The following is an 18,180-nucleotide window of genomic DNA, read 5'->3' as shown; positions in this document are numbered from 1 at the left end:
CCCCAGAGACATCTACCTGCCTAGATCACCCTGAATTCAGAGCCCAAATCCAACCTAAGGATGCCTGGAGAAGCAGAAGCTGAAACCCCAATCTGCAAGCCAGAGGAAGAGGTTTCAGAACATGTCAAGGAGCTCACCCCAGAACCAAGCAAGGCAGAAGCAGTTCCAGAATCCACAAGGGAAGAGACAGTGAAGGAGCCCAAAGAACCAGCTTCAGAGGAGCCTCGCCCAGGACCCCCTGCTGCCTCCAAGCCCCCACCTGCAAGTGAAGGTGAAGAGAATAGGGAATGAGGATAGAGAGAGGTGGAGGTGGGAGGCAGATAGTATAAGAAAGAGAATGCTTTGTTAAATATCATAAAAGTTGCGTTATTATTGGGTATTGGCATGGAATAGAAAGAACACTGAATTTGGTCTCGGAAAAACCTGGGTTTGAATCCCATCTTCAATGCTCTCTAGCTGTGTTTCCATAAGCAAGCCTTTAATTACTCCAAACTTCAGTTTATCATCTGTATTTTGGATATAATCATTTCTATAGTCCCTACCACATAGCTGTACTGTATAATTGTTGTATATTAGTGTATATAAAGTACTCTGCAAACCTTAAAATACTGTTTAAGTGTCTATTGTCACTGGCATGAAAGAGTGATTGTGGAGTTGGTCCTCAGGGTCTGGAAAACTTGGATTCAAACTCTATCACTAACATATCCTGGTTTTGTGACCCTGAAGAAGTCACATAACATCTAAGTGTGGGGTAGATAAAGGACTGGTCTTGAAAACATAAGTTTAAATGCTACTACATGATTCTGGGCAATTCACTTAATGATAATAATTCTGCCTTAATTTCCTCATGTGTAAAATGGGGATCAATAGAACCTGCCTCCTTTCAAATCAAATGACATAATATCTGTAAAGTTCTTTGCAAACCTCAAAGCACTCTATAAATGAAATTTTTATCATTATCACTATTATTTTCAAGCCTCCAAGTTGCAGAACCAGTGTTCATCTGCATTGATAGGGGAAGGTTCTCCTCTACACTGATAAGATCACAAGTCCTGTCCAAAAAACAATATCATCATCATCATCATCATCATCATTTTTATGGTAAGGGAAGGGAGGAGATGGTTGAGCCCTGACCTCACTAATCTCAAGACTTCTTCCTATAGATCTCCCCAGTTGCCCATTGCTACTGACAGTGGAAGATGTCACTGACAGCTCAGTGACTGTGAGTTGGGAACCTCCAGAAAACCTCGGACGACAGGGGATAAAAGGTTACGTGCTGGAATATTGTCCAGAGGGAGGTGAGTAGCCCAGACTTAGGTAGAAGACCTAAGAGCCAGTCAAGAAATCATCAAAGCCTTCAGATTATACCTAGCTTAGTTTCAGTAGGGGTACCCAAGGGAAAGCAGAGGGATCTCCATTTCTGAAGGACTTCCAGACACCCACTATTACTTCTCCCTATTCCACATATTTATCTGGGAGAAGGTATTACCCATCTCCAGAACAGATTGATAAGCTCTTTGAAAGCACGGTCTATGTGATTTGTCATCTTGTAATGTTAAGCACCTACCATAGAGTCTGGCATATATTAAAATCTTAATAAAAGTCTGATGAATTAGATTAAAAACAGAGAAATCAATGAGATGACTACAGAAAGGTTTCCCACCTCCCCCAACCCTCCAAGATTCTCTGAGAATCTAAAATGAAAAATAAAGAAAGCAATTCTAGCTGTGGTTTTCAACCTCTGTCCTTTCATCCTCATAGAATTAATGAGGTTCTGTTCTCTGCTTCTGCTTTGCTGGGTAATTTTTCACATCTTGCATGTCCTCTCTGGTTCCCAGCAACTCTGTCTCTGCCTAAGTTCTCAGGAAGAAGCAGTGAGCTAGAAGGGACTTGAAATACAGGGTGTCTTGGACATTGGGGAGGGGAAAAATGGAGTTAACAGGTTCAGAGAGAGAGAAAGGGTAGTTTCACCAAACTCACACAGCAAGGTTCTCACTTGATTTCTCCCATTGTTCCCTAGCCTCAGAGTGGGTACCAGTGAATGCACAACCCATGATGGTGACCCAACATACCCTGCGAAACCTGGCTATAGGAAGCAAGCTCTTTTTTCGAGTATCTGCCGTGAGTTTGGTGGGAGCTGGCCCTGCTGCTGTCTTGGACCAGCCTGTCCATATCAAGGAGTTCATTGGTAAAGTATCACTCCACCTCTTCATCTTCCAGCCACCTCCCCATATCCATTGCTCCTAGAGCCATGAGGGAGGCAGAAGGACCTTGAGGTCTCGGAAAGGGAAGGAAGACTTGGGATGAATCAGTCTCCTTAAACTGAAGTCTTGATCAACCATGTCTCCAAAGTAGAAAAACCTTAGACCCTTCAAGTGGCAAAAATCTCTCAGTCTGGACCATTGCCCTGTCAAGAGGCAAAGGATACCAAAAGGGAAGTGTCCTTCAGGGAAGGCTAAAAGAGATCTTTAGAATTAGAACCAGAAAGAATCTTAAGAGCTCATTTTGTCCATTCCCTCATCTCACGAAGGAGGAAGGTTGGAGTCAAAGAAAATAAATGATTTTCCCATGGACATAAGTAACCAAAATAGGATTTGAACCTCTAATTTCAGATTCATAATGCTTTCTAGGACAACATGCTGCTACCTAGGCATTTGTTTTAGGATCTCTTGTCCCTCAGACTCAAGGGTCCCTGGTATAGCTAATCTCAACTCTATTGCCACAGAAACATTCTTGCCCTCCAAAGACGCATTGTTCTGTCCCAAATTCTTCTAAAGCCAGTCAAACAATTAGACACTCTGCTAAGAATTGAGTATATAAAAAGAGGCAAAAGATAGTCAAATGTCAGACAGAATAAGTAAACAAATATGTGCAATAAGTTATATTGGAGATTAAAAAGAAAAACATTAGCAGAGGGAAAATCACCAGAATTAAGACTTTATGCAAAAGATTCAATTTTAATTGGATTTAAAAGAAGCCTAGAGATGGAGATGAGAAGGGTGAATATTGTAGGGCTTGGGGAACAGCCAAAGAAAATGCTCAGAACAGAGAGATGAAGGATCTTGTTTGTGAATGACCTGGAGACCAGTGTTACTGTTGGGGAGGAAGGTATTGAGAAGACTGGAAAGGTAGGAGAGGGGTCAGGTTATGAAGGGCTTGGAAGGCAAACAGCATTTTGTATTTGATCCTGGAGGCAATAGAGAACCACTGGAGTTTATTGAGGAGGTGTGGTGACATAGTCAGACCTGTGTTTTAGGAAAATCTCATCAGAGACCAAGTGAAGGATGGCTTAGACCTAGGAGAGCTAATTGAAGAGGGAGCTCATAGGATCAGGCCATAGGCTGGCTATATGACCCATAATGAGGAATCAGAATTAGGGAGATTGGGAGAAGGTATTAGGGAATATAGGAAAAAGCAAAGGATTCAGAATCAGATGGGTTTTACATCCAAGGTATGCTCCTTATTACTTGTGTGTTTGGCCAAACTAGTTCAGTTCATTGGGCCTCAGTTTTCTAATCTGTAAATGATCTGTAAATGTTGTTGACTTGTCTGAACACATCTCATTTTTAAATCCTAGGATTCTAGAAAAAGAACAAATCTGGGGGGAAAAGAGGAGAAAGAGAGACAGACTAAAGACCTTGGAACTCAACCATCCTGTCCCTGTTACTAATATTTCTATTTGCAGGGTGCATTAGCCTCATTCCTATTAGTTACCGCCTTGGAAGGGCTGATCAGGTTTCAGAATCCTGATGGCAATGAGTCACTTGGTCTGATATGAGCTCCCTAGGGATCATTTGTGGCCCCAGGGTGGAGAAAGACATGAAGAAGCAGGTGTCCTGAGGTCTGTGTCTTCTCCTTCCTTCTTCCCCTTGCCACACTGGTTATTTCTCTCCTCCTCTCCCATTAAATAAGCAGAAGGGTCCCCTTGGGTCTTTGAGACAATTCAGGCAAAGATACAAAACTGTAAACGGGCCCTCTAAGGATGAAATAAAGGGGACTCTGTGACAGAAAGAAGGGCTTGGGCTCATAGAATTTAAAGCCAAAGGACCATTTAGCCAAAATTCCTTATTATGGAGATCGAGAAACTGAGATTCAAGATTATATATTTAGAAATGGAAGAGATCTCAGAGACCATTGTGTTCAATACTTTTATTTTATAGATAAGGAAACTGAGGCACAGAGAAATTAAGTGACACTCAGGTCACACAACTAAGGCTAAATTTAAACTCAATTCTTCCTGGTTTCCCATACATCCTACCTAATGAAGTGACAAGGCCCATTCACAAAGAAGTAGGCTCCAGAACTATTCCAACTGGAATCTTTAGGAATAAGTTGGACTAGTTTTCAAAGTCTACAGAAAAAGTAGTTTAAGTGTCTTAGGATAACAGAATCTTATCCTGATAAAGGTTCTGAGAGATTCATTTGCTTCTATGCCATCATTGACAGGTGAGGACATTGAAGCCCAGCCAGAAAAGTAAAGTGACTTGTCCCATGTCCCACAGGCAAGACTCGAATCCAGGTCTCCTGATTCTTGGTTCAGTCTGGTACTCTTCTCATTATACCTTTCTTCCAAGTTGTCTTCCCTGGTGTTTCTTGAAACCCCCCAAATTTCCATCATTTAAACCTGGGGAGATTTGACCCCTCCAAAGGCTAAGAATGGGGGGGATGTTCTCCCCAGGTCCTTCCAATCCTAGAGAATCTATTCTTTGTACCCCTAACACATAATGAAGCAGAGAGAATCCCTAGTTTGTGAGGGGAAATGATTCTTTGGTGCCCTATATCTGGATTTTGGAAAATAAGAAAATATCAAAGTTCCAAACAGTTAGCCTAGGGCCATTTTTAGCCCAAGTCCCTAGAGCAGGGCTTTATCCCCAAAACAGACTATGATGCACCTGATAAGATAGGGCAAGACTCCCTATTCCCTGGCAAAAGTACTAAGCTGAGGCAGCCCCTATTGGGAGTCCAGGCCCTTGTGTAAGAAACAGGATAACACCATCAAACAAGCCAGACATTGCTGACACTCCACTTCATTAAAATTCCTCTGGAGTAAAAGGAGGAAGGAATTTCCTGGAGAGAAAATGGAAAGGATGGGGGCAGGGAGAAAGTATGAATAACCAAGGCCCTCCCAAAGGAATGGAGGGGAGAGGCCCTGTTGTCCAAGGACCTCAACTGCTCAGCTGTCCTTCCCTACTGTCACCTGGACCTGCCAAGCATTCCTTTCCCCACTTCAGCTGCTTCAAAATCATTCCTCTGTTCCAAAAAGGAATGGCATCCTGGACCAGCAGATGCCTGATATTTAATACCAGGACAGACAGAGTGTCCCTACCCCTCCTTCCTGTCCTCAGATACTGGGGTCTCTCTTCTCAACACTGCCATGATGGAAAGAAAGATATCAATTCATCACCCAATGACCCTCTAATTAGATATTTTCAAAGGTCTCTTCCATAGAAAAATTACAGGGAATGGAGTCAGAGGACTTGGATTCAAGTACTGGTTCTACTACCACCGCTACTAATATTACTACTCCTCTTCCTACTACTACCACCATTACCACTATTGCTATTGCCACTACTACTGCTACTACTACTTTCATGCCATCACCACTACTACTACTTCTTTTATTTTTTTTTTAGATTTTTTTTTGCAAGGCAATGGGGTTGTGGCTTGCCCAAGGCCACACAGCTAGGTAATTAAGTGTCTGAGGCTGGATTTGAACCCAGCTGCCACTACTACTACTACTACTACTACTACTTCTACTGCTGCTAGTGCTACTACTAATTCTATTGCTACTTCTACTTTGTTTGCAGATCTCCCCAGTTCCCTTCTCTTTTATCTCTCTCTTATCTCTGTCTCTGTCTCTTTCTCTCTTATAGAGGGAGAAAGACATATATATATATATATATATATATATATATATATATATATACGGATATATATATAGAGAGAGAGAGAGAGAGAGAAAGAGAGAGAGACCTTATTATGTGTTATCATTATTATTATCACCATTTTACAGATAAGGATACCAAGGCAGAAAGAGGTTTATTATTTGCCCCAGGTCACACAATAAGTGTTTAAGGCAGGATTTAAAGATCTGTGTTGAACCACCTCATTGCCATTATTGCCCTCTGGGTGACCATGGATAAATCATTTCATCTCTCTACCTCCATTTTCTCATTTACAAAAAGTTTGATCTAGCAGAAAGAGCACTGAATTTAATAGTTTGAGGAAATGAGTTAGAATCCTAGTTCTTCCACTGTGGGATTTTGGGAAGTTCATGTACTTTCCCTGGGTTTCAGTTTCCTCATCTATATGAAGAAGGGGTTGGACTAAGTGGTCTCTAAGGTCTCCTTCAGCTTGAAATTGTTCACTTTTTGATTCTGTTATTTGCTGATCTCTAAGGACTCTTCCAGAGATGATCTCTCATTGCCACCATTACAGTCTCCTCAGAGTTTATCACCAAAACAGGATACAGACTTGTCTAAGAGAGGAGAGACTCTGAGAAAAGGGATGTGAGGAGCCTGGTAATGTCCATCACTGGAGGAACCAGATCTTCTTTGGGGGATGAGTCAGGTGTAGCTCTCATCATAGCTCTACAGAGGACCTGGATACCTATGGAATAGGACCTTTCCATACTAAGGGGGCTTGAGGAATCAGACAGTTCTTCCTCTTCCCTAACCTTGACTCCAAGATAGGGGTTTCATGCCTTACCATGAGGTTTTCCCCTGCTACATGTTTCTTCTTTCCATGTATGCCCCAAGAATATGGGTACTCTCCCCCATCTCCCAAGGAATCCATAAGGGAACCAAAAGTTTTCTGACTTCATCTTGGAGAGATTAAAGTGAGGTTTTAGGCTCCCTAACTATGAAGTTAACAGAAATGGAATGGACTGTCTCCTTCCCTCCCACCATACTTAGAAAAGAAGAGATAGTGTTGATTGAATTAGGGATAATGGAGCCTAGAACAAAATAATCTCTGACAGGTGCATGTGAACTTTCCAAAGGGGAAATATGGGGTTCTGGAGTGAGGAGGAAGATTTATTTCCTCCCTTCCTCAGAAAATCTGGGGCCATCAGGTGAACAGGTGCAGAGCCTGGTTTTTACCAGGGTGAGGCAGGGAAGGAATTGGAGCCCAGGGCAAATCCTCATCTGACGTAGCTAGAATTGCCAAGAGAATGCCAGGGATGTTTATTTAACACTCTCAGGCATCATGTGCTGGGGTTCCCCAGGAGAGCAGGGAGTCATGCCACTCACTCTGCCCCCCCCAACCCGCTCTGCCATGCTCTTCCCTGGGATCTCCAAGAACACCCTAGGATATGAGACATTGTCCTCTCTATCCAAGAAGTACAATGCTGGAATCCCAAGAAGTTAGTAGGGTCCCAGAATGAGACAAAAGGGAGACAGAGAAACAGAAGCAAGAGAGACAGGGAGAAACACAGAGAGAGGCAGAAAGATAGAGAAAGAGACAGAGAGAAACATAGAGAATGAGACAGGGAGGCAGGCAGAGAGAGAGAGTCAAATCAGATTCTTTGTCCCAAATTTTCTCCCTTCACCACCCTAAGACTCCCAACTTCCTTCTCAAGGGAGCTGATGGCTGGGCCCATTGTTCTCTTTCTGATTCAGAGGCCCCCAAGATCCGAGTCCCCCGATATCTGCGCCAGACCTACATTCGCAAGGTTGGAGAGGTCATTAATCTCCAGATCCCTTTCCAAGTGAGTATGCCTTTCCCTGGGGGAGGGGAGAGAGGTTGAGATCCTGACCTTTTATGTCTTAAACCTCAATATCATCATCTCTAAGATGTAAAATGATTTCTTAGTTCCCCAATAGCTCTAGATTCGTGATCCTGTGATCTAATACATTGTCCCCAAAGAGAAGGACTTCTTTCATTCAGTGGGGTCTCATAAAGCCAGCCCCAGATCATAGTCTTCTTGCTCATTTGTTGGCCAGGAAAATCCAATATTCAAACCCATTGTTCTCTGCCTAGTGTGACAGCTATCTCTCATCAAGATTGCTGAAAGCATGGGAAGGAGCCTCCAGGTCTTGTTAACCACAGACACAGCTTCCCCGCCAGGAAAATCAGAAGCATAAAAGTTAACTGGGATCACTAAGAAATTTATATAATTTTTATAATAGAAATATAATCATCTTTTCTGCTTTTCTTCCCTTTCCTCTACCCCACCCAGGGGAAGCCCAAGCCTCAGGTCACCTGGACTCATAATGGCAATGCCCTGGACACACAACGTGTGAATGTGCGGAATGGGGAACAAGATTCCATCCTCTTCATTCGCTCAGCCCAGAGGGTTGATTCAGGTCATTACGAGATGAGTGTTCAACTGGAAGGTCTAGAGGCCAAAGCTACGATTGACATCTTGGTGATCGGTATGACTAAGGGAGAAAGGAGAGAAACAAAGCCATCCTGGGGGAACCCTTGGGTCTGTAGTACAGAGAGGGGTCAGACCAGTCCTGGGGAAAGCAACAGACACTTTGCCACTCTGGGCTTGTGAGCCAAGGAAAATGGGTGCGATGGTAGGGATTTACAACCATGGAGAGGGTGGTGGTCCCAAATACTGCCTCGTCTTTCAGAGAAACCTGGACCCCCCCAAAGCATCAAGTTGTTGGATGTGTGGGGCTTCAATGCTGCTCTGGAGTGGACACCCCCAGGGGACACTGGCAACACAGAATTACTGGGCTACACAGTCCAAAAAGCAGATCAGAAGACAAGGGTGAGTTAAGAGTGATGGCAGGGTTGGAGGGGTCTTGGGGGCTCCCTTCAGAGGACCACAGGGGGAGGATGATAGCATGTCATAATAGGAAGAAGTTTGAACATAAATAGAGAGGTTTGGGGATAAATTCCAGGGGATTACTCCCTGTAGGATCACAGGCAAGACAGTTTCCATCTGCTTCAATTTCCTCATCTGTAAAATGGAAATATATGCTTGTGCTTCCAAATTTCTAGTGTTATTATGAGGATAACTGGTTGTAAGGCTTAAGGCACTATGTAAATGCAAATGTTATTATCTCAAATTAATTTCTGGAGTGTGGGGTGGAGGGACTGATTGGGGGGGGGGGGTATGTCTGAACATTATGGAGGTCTAAGATGGGAAGGAAAAACCTGGGATTCTTGTCACCTATTCTCATCCTCCTACCCTTTGGGACCTCTCCCTTCTACCCAACTCAGGTAGGACTAATACTGGCATAAATGGCTCAGATTTCAATGGATGGGTTGGGATCAGTGAGCAGAGGAGAAGAGGGCAGGGTATCTGAGTGACTTGGTGCTGGGGTCCCTATAGCAATGGTTTACAGTCTTCGAGCGATGCCACCGGACAAGCTGTACAGTGTCTGACCTCATCATTGGCAATTCTTACTTCTTCCGGGTCTTCTCAGAAAACCAATGTGGCCTGAGTGAAACAGCTCCTGTCACTGCCCAGCTAGCTCACATCCAGAAGGCAGGTGAGTCTAGGTTTCCAGGTTCCCTAGGTTCCTAGGTTCCCAGGGTCCTGGAAGGGAGAACATCTGAGGGTCCCAATCAAGCTGAGCCTCTCAAATTCACTCCTCTATACTTTCTCTTCTCTGCTCCTCTTTTCTCTCTCTCTCCTCTTCTCACATTTACTCCTTGATTTTTCTCTTTTCTTTTTTCTCCTTTTTTTCTTTTCTCCTCTCCTTTTCTCTTTCTTCTCTCTCTCTCTCTCTCTTTCTCTTCATTTTTGTCTTCTCATTCTGCTCATTCTTTTCCCCTTCTATTACACACACACACACACAATTTTTATTTTAAAATTCTGAGGCTGGTTATTCTTTCTACTTGGTAACATTCAAAAGCTTCTCACAGCCTCGAAATTACAGATAAATTTCTGACTGACTTTCCACAATCTGATCTCAATCCACCTGCCCAACCTCATTTCATACTATTACTGCCACTAATAATAGTGAAAATTTATAAAACATTTCAAGGTTTACAAAGCACTATCCATCTCATCTCATTTGCCTCTCACAAAAATCCCGTGAATATTATTTTTATCATCGTTATTTTACAGATGAAGAATCTGAGGCAAACTGGAGGTGAAATAACTTGCCCAGAGTCACATAGCTGAGTGTATCTGAGGCAGGTTTTGAATGTGGGTCTTCCTGATTCAAGTTCAGAACTCTATTCACTGTGCCACCTGCTCTTCCCCACTTCATGTCTAGAGTACTATTATGCTGTTAATAGTCCAGCCACTGGACTTTCTCTGTCTATAGCTCTCATTTAATGTTCTCATTCTGCCCTCTCTCATTTCCATATCTTTGCTCAAAACAATTCTCCATGTCCAGAACAAATTGCCCTCTCACCTGCTCCTCCTAGTCCCTACTCCCATCTCTATCAGTTGAGGTTCTTTCCACTCCAAGACAGATGGCACTTCCTAGGTGAAGCCTTCCTTGCCTCTTCCTACCCCCCCCCCCCCAGTGAAAGTGATCTGGCCTCACTCAGGTTTAAAATAACATTTGCCTGGATTTTTCTTCTCAGCACTTATCTTATGAAATCTATCTTCTCATGGCTATTTGTGGACTGTTTTTTTCCATATCCATTAGGATTTATGTTCCTTGAGAGTCAGGTCTTAGTCATATCTTTATATCTTTCATTTGTAGTACAGTGTTTGCAGACGGTGGGGGCTTAACAAAAGTTTGTTGAATTTAATTATATGTCCAAATGCATATTGTCCCCTTCGTAGGCCAAATACTTATTTCAGAGAAAGATATCTCCAAGCATTTCAGGGTCTTCTCTTTAACCCAAGGTGGCTAGAGAAGCATTTTTTAAAGAAATACCCTCAGTGTTGGCAGATCATTGAATATTAAGGGTAGTTTTTTGAAAGTAGTTAAACATCAATTGGAGCTCAATTAGCTTGGGGTTCAAACTATGTTGAGGCTTGTCAGTGGGTTCTGAAAGCAGTTTCTAATGAGGGAAGCATTTCCATGATTGGAATGTGTCACCTTCAGAGAATTTTAGGATTTACAGTTGGAGGGACCTCAGGGATCATGTTTTTCACACCCCTCATTTTGCTGATGAAAGAGGCTTGAGAAAGGGGGTTAACTGGCCCAAGGTCATATAACTAAGTAGTAGAGGGAACTGTTTAGAATGACAGAATGTTAGAACTAATAGGATCTTAGAAATTATCTAATGAAAACGTCTTCATTTTACAGAGGAGGAAACTGAGACTTAAGAGAGATAACCACTCAGCAGAGTCAAGCCTCAATTCTGATTTCCTGACCAACAGCACTACAGTGCATTCATTTAGTTCTGTTTTTTGTCAAAACTCAGCAGTATGATCATCTCTGGTCACATACCTGCCTGATCCCCAGAATGACTGCCTTCTTACCCTGCCTTGCCCCACTAACCCTCAAAAGGGGAGGCTCAAGGAAGGCAGACTGGCTGTGATATCACCCAAGCAGAACAGAATAAGGAAAATGATTATCTTGCCAAAAGAAAAATCAATGTTCTCTCGGATCACCCAGAGTAGTTTATATATGTACAATAGATTGCTCCATGAGTTTATTTCTATTTTATCTTCATTCTCTGCTTTCCTTTGTCTGTCTCCCTATATCTAAGTTCCTATAAGCTACTCACACCCTGCCTCCCAAGGGTGCCAGGAGCTGGGGACCCTGTCTCAGCACTCTAGGGAGACAGATTTCATGAACTTCTTCCTCTTTCCCCCTTCATTCATTTTTCCCTCCTTCCCCTTCAACCCAATTCTTGAAGAATTCTGACCTGGGAACCTTGTCCAGTCCCTAAATACTCACCAGACAAGTCACTTACTTGACATTCTGCAGGCCTCAACTTCCCCATATGCAATGCAGGGATAATAAACTTTACCTTACCCGTTTTCTTTTTTTTTAACCCTACCTATTTTCAATAGTATCATTGTAAGCTTGCATTGAGGTCATACATATGAAAGTATCTTCAATTTTACAGAATATATGTTGGGAGTGCTGTTACTCCAAGGTGGTGAGGGGAGTAAAGAGGCTTCTTTCCCAATGACTGCAGCTTCCTGGAGTTTTGGACCCTTGCTTCACTCTATTCCCATCTCCCCTTCTCAGATACTGTTAGCAAGAAAGAAGGCATCCCAGAAAGAGACTTCTCAGAAGCCCCCAAGTTTACCCATCCCCTGGCAGACCACACGACCACCCCTGGTTATAGCACCCAGCTGTTCTGTTCTGTTCGAGCAACCCCCAAGGTGAGATGCTCAGATGGGAAGGGAATGGTTTAGTGAGGAAGGGGAAAGGCACATTTCTCCAGCTCCCCCACCCATATTCCTTATACTCTTCCTTCTCCAGCCCAAGATCATCTGGATGAAAAACAAGATGGACATCCAAGGCAACCCCAAATACCGGGCCCTCAGTGAACAAGGCGTCTGCTCCCTGGAGATCCGGAAGCCCAGTCCTTTTGATGCAGGTGTTTACACCTGCAAAGCCATCAATGCCCTGGGCGAGGCATCTGTGGACTGTCGGCTGGATGTGAAAGGTGAAGGATTCAGTGAGGAAAGATGTGGGGGGTGGGAGCAGACCCCCATTGCAGAGATTAATGCTAAAGCAAACTTTTTTTAGTCCTACTCCATCACTTTCGAACTGAATCGAGCTAGGTAGATTTTTAGAACATCCTTGGAGGAAAACTAGCCCAAGAAGGGATGGCAGTGGGAGACATACAGGTCAGATCTTAAAGTTATTTGACAAATGGGAAAAACATTGGATATGAGGGTCAAGTGTCAGTGTGAGGTTGTGGGCCCCCCTTCCTATTCTGGAGACAATGGACAAGCCCAGGAGGAGGAGGAGGGAGATGGTCTCTTTCTGGCATCCAGAAACTCAAGATGCTGACACAGCTGGGAGGAGGGTTTCTCCTTCCCCACAGACCTCTGACAGGGGGAATCTCTTACAGTTTCTGCCACACACTGAAGAATACCGAGAGTTTCAGACTGAAAAGGTAAGTTATGATCTAGGGGCTTTTAATAAGGTGATGGACTCAGGAATGCTGAGGGATAGAGAAATACTATGATCAGCAGGATTGGGGCATGGGAGAAAAGGAAGACAGGGAGGTTTTATCACTAAGGAAAATGGGGAATCTTTAGTCATGGGTATAGCCAGACAGAGTTTGAAGGGAGGACCAGCTGAGGTTGCTCCAGAAAGAGATAGAGGAACAGTGGACAGAGTATTGGACTTGGATTCAGGAAGGCCCAAGTTCAAATACAACTTCAGATATTTACTAGCTGTGAGACTCTAGGCAAGTCACTTCATCTCTGTTTGCTTCGGTTTCTTCATCTACCTCTCAAAGTTGTTGGGAAGGTCAAATGAGAGAATATTGGTAAAATGCTTTGCAAACCTTAAAAATCTGCATAAATGCTTCCTAATATGATTGTGGTGGTACAAGGAGGGGTTCCAGTACAAGGGAGATAGCCTTGTTTTGGAAATGGAAAGAATATGACACTGAAGGCTGAAGATATCTGAACTCTGGTCTCAACTCTACCACTAATTTTTATTGTTATTTTGCATTGGAAAGGGGACCTTGGGGGAGCATTCTAATCCATTCCTATATGCCCTCTCATTTTTAGTAGGGACTTTTTGCTGTTGTTGAGTCATTTTTCAGTTGTGTACAGTTCTTCTTGACAACATTTGGGATTTTCTTGACACAAATACTGGGGTGGTTTGCCACCAAAGATATAGTAGAGGAAACTGAAGTGACTTGCCCAAGGTCACAAAACTAATAAGAGACTGAGGCTACATTTGAACTCATGAAGACAAGTCTTCCAAACTCTAGGCCCATCTCTAAGTCACCCAGTTAGACTTTTGTAAGTTAGATTTAGGCTAACAAACTTGCCCAAGGCCATGTAGAGAAAAAGTGATAGTCAAAATTTGAATCCAGGTCCTCTTTCACTTGTTCTTTGTAATCTTCTCCATCTACTTCATAACTTATATTTGACAAGTCACCAATTTTTCTGAACCTCAGTTTCATGCTCTTTAAAATGGTTGGCTATCCTTGTTTTTCCTTTTAGGGTTGGGGGCAGAAGTTTGGGACAATCCCTGAGATAAGAAGGGAGTGGAGAATACCATAGGTTCCCCCCCCTTTGGAAAAGGAGCTCTGCCTCTTGTAGGTTAAGGAGATCTTCTCTCTCCTAGATGCTGGAACTTCCACCAGGGCAAGTTGGGATCTTCAGGCCAAGAGACCCCTATCTGTGAATACACCAGCTGGGAATTCAGCTCCTTTCTCCTCTCAAAAATGGAGCCAGGAGAGCTGGTCTCAATGGACCACCAGGGAGAGGGAGCTGGCTCTCCAGAGTTTCAAAGACCAGCTTCAGGGGACTCAACAGGGTAGAGTCCTTGAATAAAAAAGTGTCTATGGTGTTGAGGGTGTCAGTGCCAGTTGTTGTACTCTAGGCTGTGGTTCTGAGGGATCTGTTTAGATGTATCACCAGGAGTCCTTACCACCAACACACACACACACACACACACACACACACACACACACACACACACAACTCTGAATGTTTGTGGATTGGTCACTGTGGAGTTTCTGGGTGTGTCACTATAAATGTGTGGCTTGAAAGATGTTTCAGATAAATCACACCATGGTTGGGGAGAAGGGAGTGATTATTTTGAATATGGACTTTGGGGATCCCTTTTAGTACATAGGCAGATCATTTAGTGACCCACCTCCTATTAGCTCCAAACCCCATCAGCTAATCTGATGTACCAAAGTTCCCACTCATCCTCCCCTTATGCCTCCAAAGTACCCAATACCGCACCACCTTCCAATGGGCTACATCAGCCCTTCTAAGTCTTAATTCCCTTGTTCCCATCACCCTGAGTCAACTAGTGCTATGAATGTATCTTGTTGGTTTCATAATCCTTTATTGGCCAGTTCTTCCCCACTCTGGAAGCCATTCCCTGCCCCCCATTCCACATGGAGGAAAGCTGAGGTGGATTGATGGGGATCTGATCAAGAGCCAGGATCCAAACTTCTCCTCTATCATTATAGAGTAGAACTCCCTCCACCTTGGCACTAACTCATCCCAAGATGCCTTTGGAGGCCTAGAACAAACCAAGGTAGAGATCATTTAAGTTCATCTATAAGTTCTCTATTCACCTTCTTTTTGAAGGTCTTTCTCTTCCCTTTGAAATGGTGATAAAAACTTCTCACCCAACTTTTGAGAGTACCCAAAGGCAACTCCCCAAATGGGTTAGCATAGGGCATATCCACAGAAGGTGTTATGTTTTCTACATCCACCTCCACTTCATGCTGGTAGATGGATTCCATTTATTGACATAACTCTTCCTCCCTCATCTAGCTCCCATGATGGTTTAAATTATGACACCTGCCTGGCTTGCCCCTCCTATGGGCTTCAGCCTAGTGCCAGAATTCCAGTCCTTCTGAAAGTTACAATTTCTTCCCAAAGATGGGATGACAGAGCCCAGCTGGTCTCCCCAGATAATCAAGGATCCTGGAGTGGTCTCATCCCCAATGAGTCTGTTTATGGTTAGGTAGCAGAACTAATGCTACCTCCTGATGGAGTGTTACAGCATCATCTCTTCTTTGCCCCAGGGGCCATAAGACACTGTTTCTCCTAGAAGTCACCTGAGTCCTAGTTCTTGGCAGTGTCCTGGGAATTATCAAGGAATGGGATGGAGGGGAGGGGAAGGGAATTGCCCCCACAGTTTTAGGACCCAGTTCTTACTGCTGGGGCACTGTCCAGTATTTCTTAGGATATGATATTCTCATTTCAGGATGCTGATATTGGGTCTCAGTTGCCTTTCCCTAACTACTTTTCCCCTCCAGAACCAGGAAGGAATGAAAGGGAAGTCTCCCTCCTTCTTACCAACTACCCCACCTTAACTCAGAAGCTGGCTTCTGTCCCATCCTGCTCCAAGCCACACCATGAGCATCTAAGGGGGCTCTAGGAACCAACTCCCTTGTCCAGATCTTCCTGGGTTTCACCCCTCCAGGTTCCCTCATTTGCTTCAGAACAAAAGGGTCCATCTTGCCTCCTTCCTTCTTTAAAATGAATCCAATTCCATTCATTTCCACAGGCATCCCCCTATCTTTCTCCCCAGGAATATGTAAAAGGAGAATAATAACCCCATGGTGACCCAGATCACATAACCAACTGAATGGGGGTATCAGGAAGATGGTCTAAAGCTCTAGATTCCACTTCAGGGCCCTTCCTCTGTTTTTCTCCCTTGGCACTTCCAAGGAAACTATGGGTAGACAAGAATTGGAATTTGCAGAGGAGAGTGGAAGAGAGACACCATGGTACCCCAATGAAGAGTGATGTGGATAAAGTTAGGAAAGTTGGAGTATAGGAAAGTTCAGGTCTAATTATCCAGTTTCTCCTCAGGGGGATCCTCATCATCAGATGGAGGCATTGCCCGGCATCGGAAATGCTGGTTCCAGATCTGCAGGAAGGTGGTCCGAAATTTCTGAATGCGGAAGGCGTAGACAATGGGGTTCATGGCTGAGTTACCATGAGTGAGGAAGATGGCGGTGTAGATGAGGATGCTGGGTTTTTGGCATCCTGGGCAAAAGAGGGTGATGCAATTGAGTATGTGTAGGGGCAGCCAGCTAAGGGCAAACAGGAAGAGGATGAGGGCCAGAGACTTGGCAATCTTCAGCTCCTTCCCGTAGTACTTCTGGGGGTCCCCTGAAGAGCCTGACACCTTCTTATTGAGTTGCTTACGGATCAGGTAGAAGACCTCCAGGTAGATGAGAACCATGAGCAGCAGAGGTGGGAGGACCCAGACAAAAAAGTTGAAATATACCATGTATTCCATACTGATGACCTTCTCAAATTCACATTTAATTACCAAATCACCTAGGCTGCTGTTGGTCTCCTGTTTCAGTTTTTCCAGGTTATTCCAGCCAAACATGGGTGTCAGGCCTACAAGGAAGGAGAGTAGCCAGCAGCCTGCAATGGCCACTGATGCCCTCCTTGGTGTCACCACCATCTTGTACCTGAGGGTAAGGAAGACAAAATTGTGAAGGTCCATTCACCTCTGGGTCAAAGTCCAGGGGACCCCTTCCCTACCCCATTCCCCCCAGAACCTAAGAGAAACTCCTCCTCCCTCCCATTCTCTGCCCCTTGCTAAGATTTGCACATTCTCAGTAGACTTCAGCCTCTTCACACCAAGGGAAAGAAAGATTTTTCTAATCTTAAAGTTGGGGATAGATCTTAGGAGTTATCCAGTCTACCCTTGTACCCCCAAATAGCCTGGCTCCTTTATGTGTCTAGAGTTGATGGAAAACTGAGAAACTGAACTGATATTTAAAATTTTTCAAAAAAGCTAGGGTTTGATAGCTCCATGTCTATATTGACTGAGGCAGTTAAATGATTAATGTACTATTTTTTTAAAATCTCTTTGTTCTTATAAACAGATTTTAAAAGAAAATGACCAGAGAAGCTCACTGTTCTCCTCTGGAGAACAAATTAGAAAAGCATCCCATTTCAGAAAGAATCTCAAGACCCTAAAGGACCAGTTCAGCACCTCTCTAGCATAATAACAAACTGTTGAACTCTATACTTACACCCATTCCTCCCACCCCGGGCTAGAAGTTAGTAGATAGAAAGGCAGTTAAGGTACAGCTAGGTGGTGCAGTGTATAGAGCACAGGCCCTGGAGTCAGGAGTACCTGAGTTCAAATCCGGCCTCAGATACTTAATAATTACCTAGCCGTGTGGCCTTGGGCAAGCCACTTAACCCCATTTGCCTTGCCAAAAAAAAAAAAATAATAACCTAGAAAGGCAGTTAAGCCAGCTTCAACTTGAATAACTGACTCAAATTCAAAGTCCTTCCTTGAACGCCCCTCCAAACCTAGCCTGGGTGCCCTCAAGCATCATCTTTCCCTGGTAATATACACCAAAGAAATTAGATTTTCCTCAAAATGAGGCTGTCATTTTGATGTTAACATTTAACTTTAATATTCCTTGACTTTTGGGTCAGCTAGGGTGGCATAGTGGATAGAGCACTGGCCCTGAAGTCAGGAGTAGCTGAGTTCAAATCCATCCTCAGACACTTAATAATTGCCTAGCTATGTGACCTCAGACAAGTCACTTAACCCCATTGCCTTAAATAAATAAAATTTTAAAAACATATTCCCTGACTTTCCTCACATAGACCTTCTTAGAAGATCTAGATTTGAATTCAGACAGCCATTTATAATATGTATGACTACA

At 43.7% G+C, this 18,180-nt stretch overlaps 2 protein-coding genes across 2 annotated transcripts in view; one reads left to right on the top strand and one right to left on the bottom strand.

The window, feature by feature from the left end:
* On the top strand, positions 1-14,382 carry LOC141512991 (myosin-binding protein H-like). The gene is made up of 11 exons (XM_074222404.1): positions 1-271; positions 1,164-1,298; positions 2,021-2,188; positions 7,620-7,708; positions 8,180-8,375; positions 8,580-8,719; positions 9,287-9,446; positions 12,063-12,199; positions 12,300-12,486; positions 12,898-12,942; positions 14,133-14,382. The coding sequence occupies exons 1-10, from the start codon at positions 61-63 to the stop codon at positions 12,912-12,914; spliced, it is 1,440 nt and encodes a 479-aa protein (XP_074078505.1). The 5' UTR covers positions 1-60; the 3' UTR covers positions 12,915-12,942; positions 14,133-14,382.
* A 458-nt stretch (positions 14,383-14,840) lies between these two features.
* Positions 14,841-18,180, bottom strand: part of ADORA1 (adenosine A1 receptor) — a 49,174-nt gene continuing 45,834 nt past the window's right edge. The window contains exon 3 of the mRNA XM_074222405.1: positions 14,841-16,962. Within this exon, the coding sequence (XP_074078506.1) occupies positions 16,326-16,962 (637 nt within the window). The 3' untranslated portion in view covers positions 14,841-16,325. The remainder of the gene's footprint in view (positions 16,963-18,180) is intronic.

This window comes from Macrotis lagotis, chromosome 2 (genome assembly GCF_037893015.1).
Source record: "Macrotis lagotis isolate mMagLag1 chromosome 2, bilby.v1.9.chrom.fasta, whole genome shotgun sequence".
NCBI classification, from domain to species: Eukaryota; Metazoa; Chordata; class Mammalia; order Peramelemorphia; family Peramelidae; genus Macrotis; species Macrotis lagotis.
Note: the sequence above shows the minus strand (reverse complement) of the source record. Positions and strands in the feature narration are given on the sequence as shown.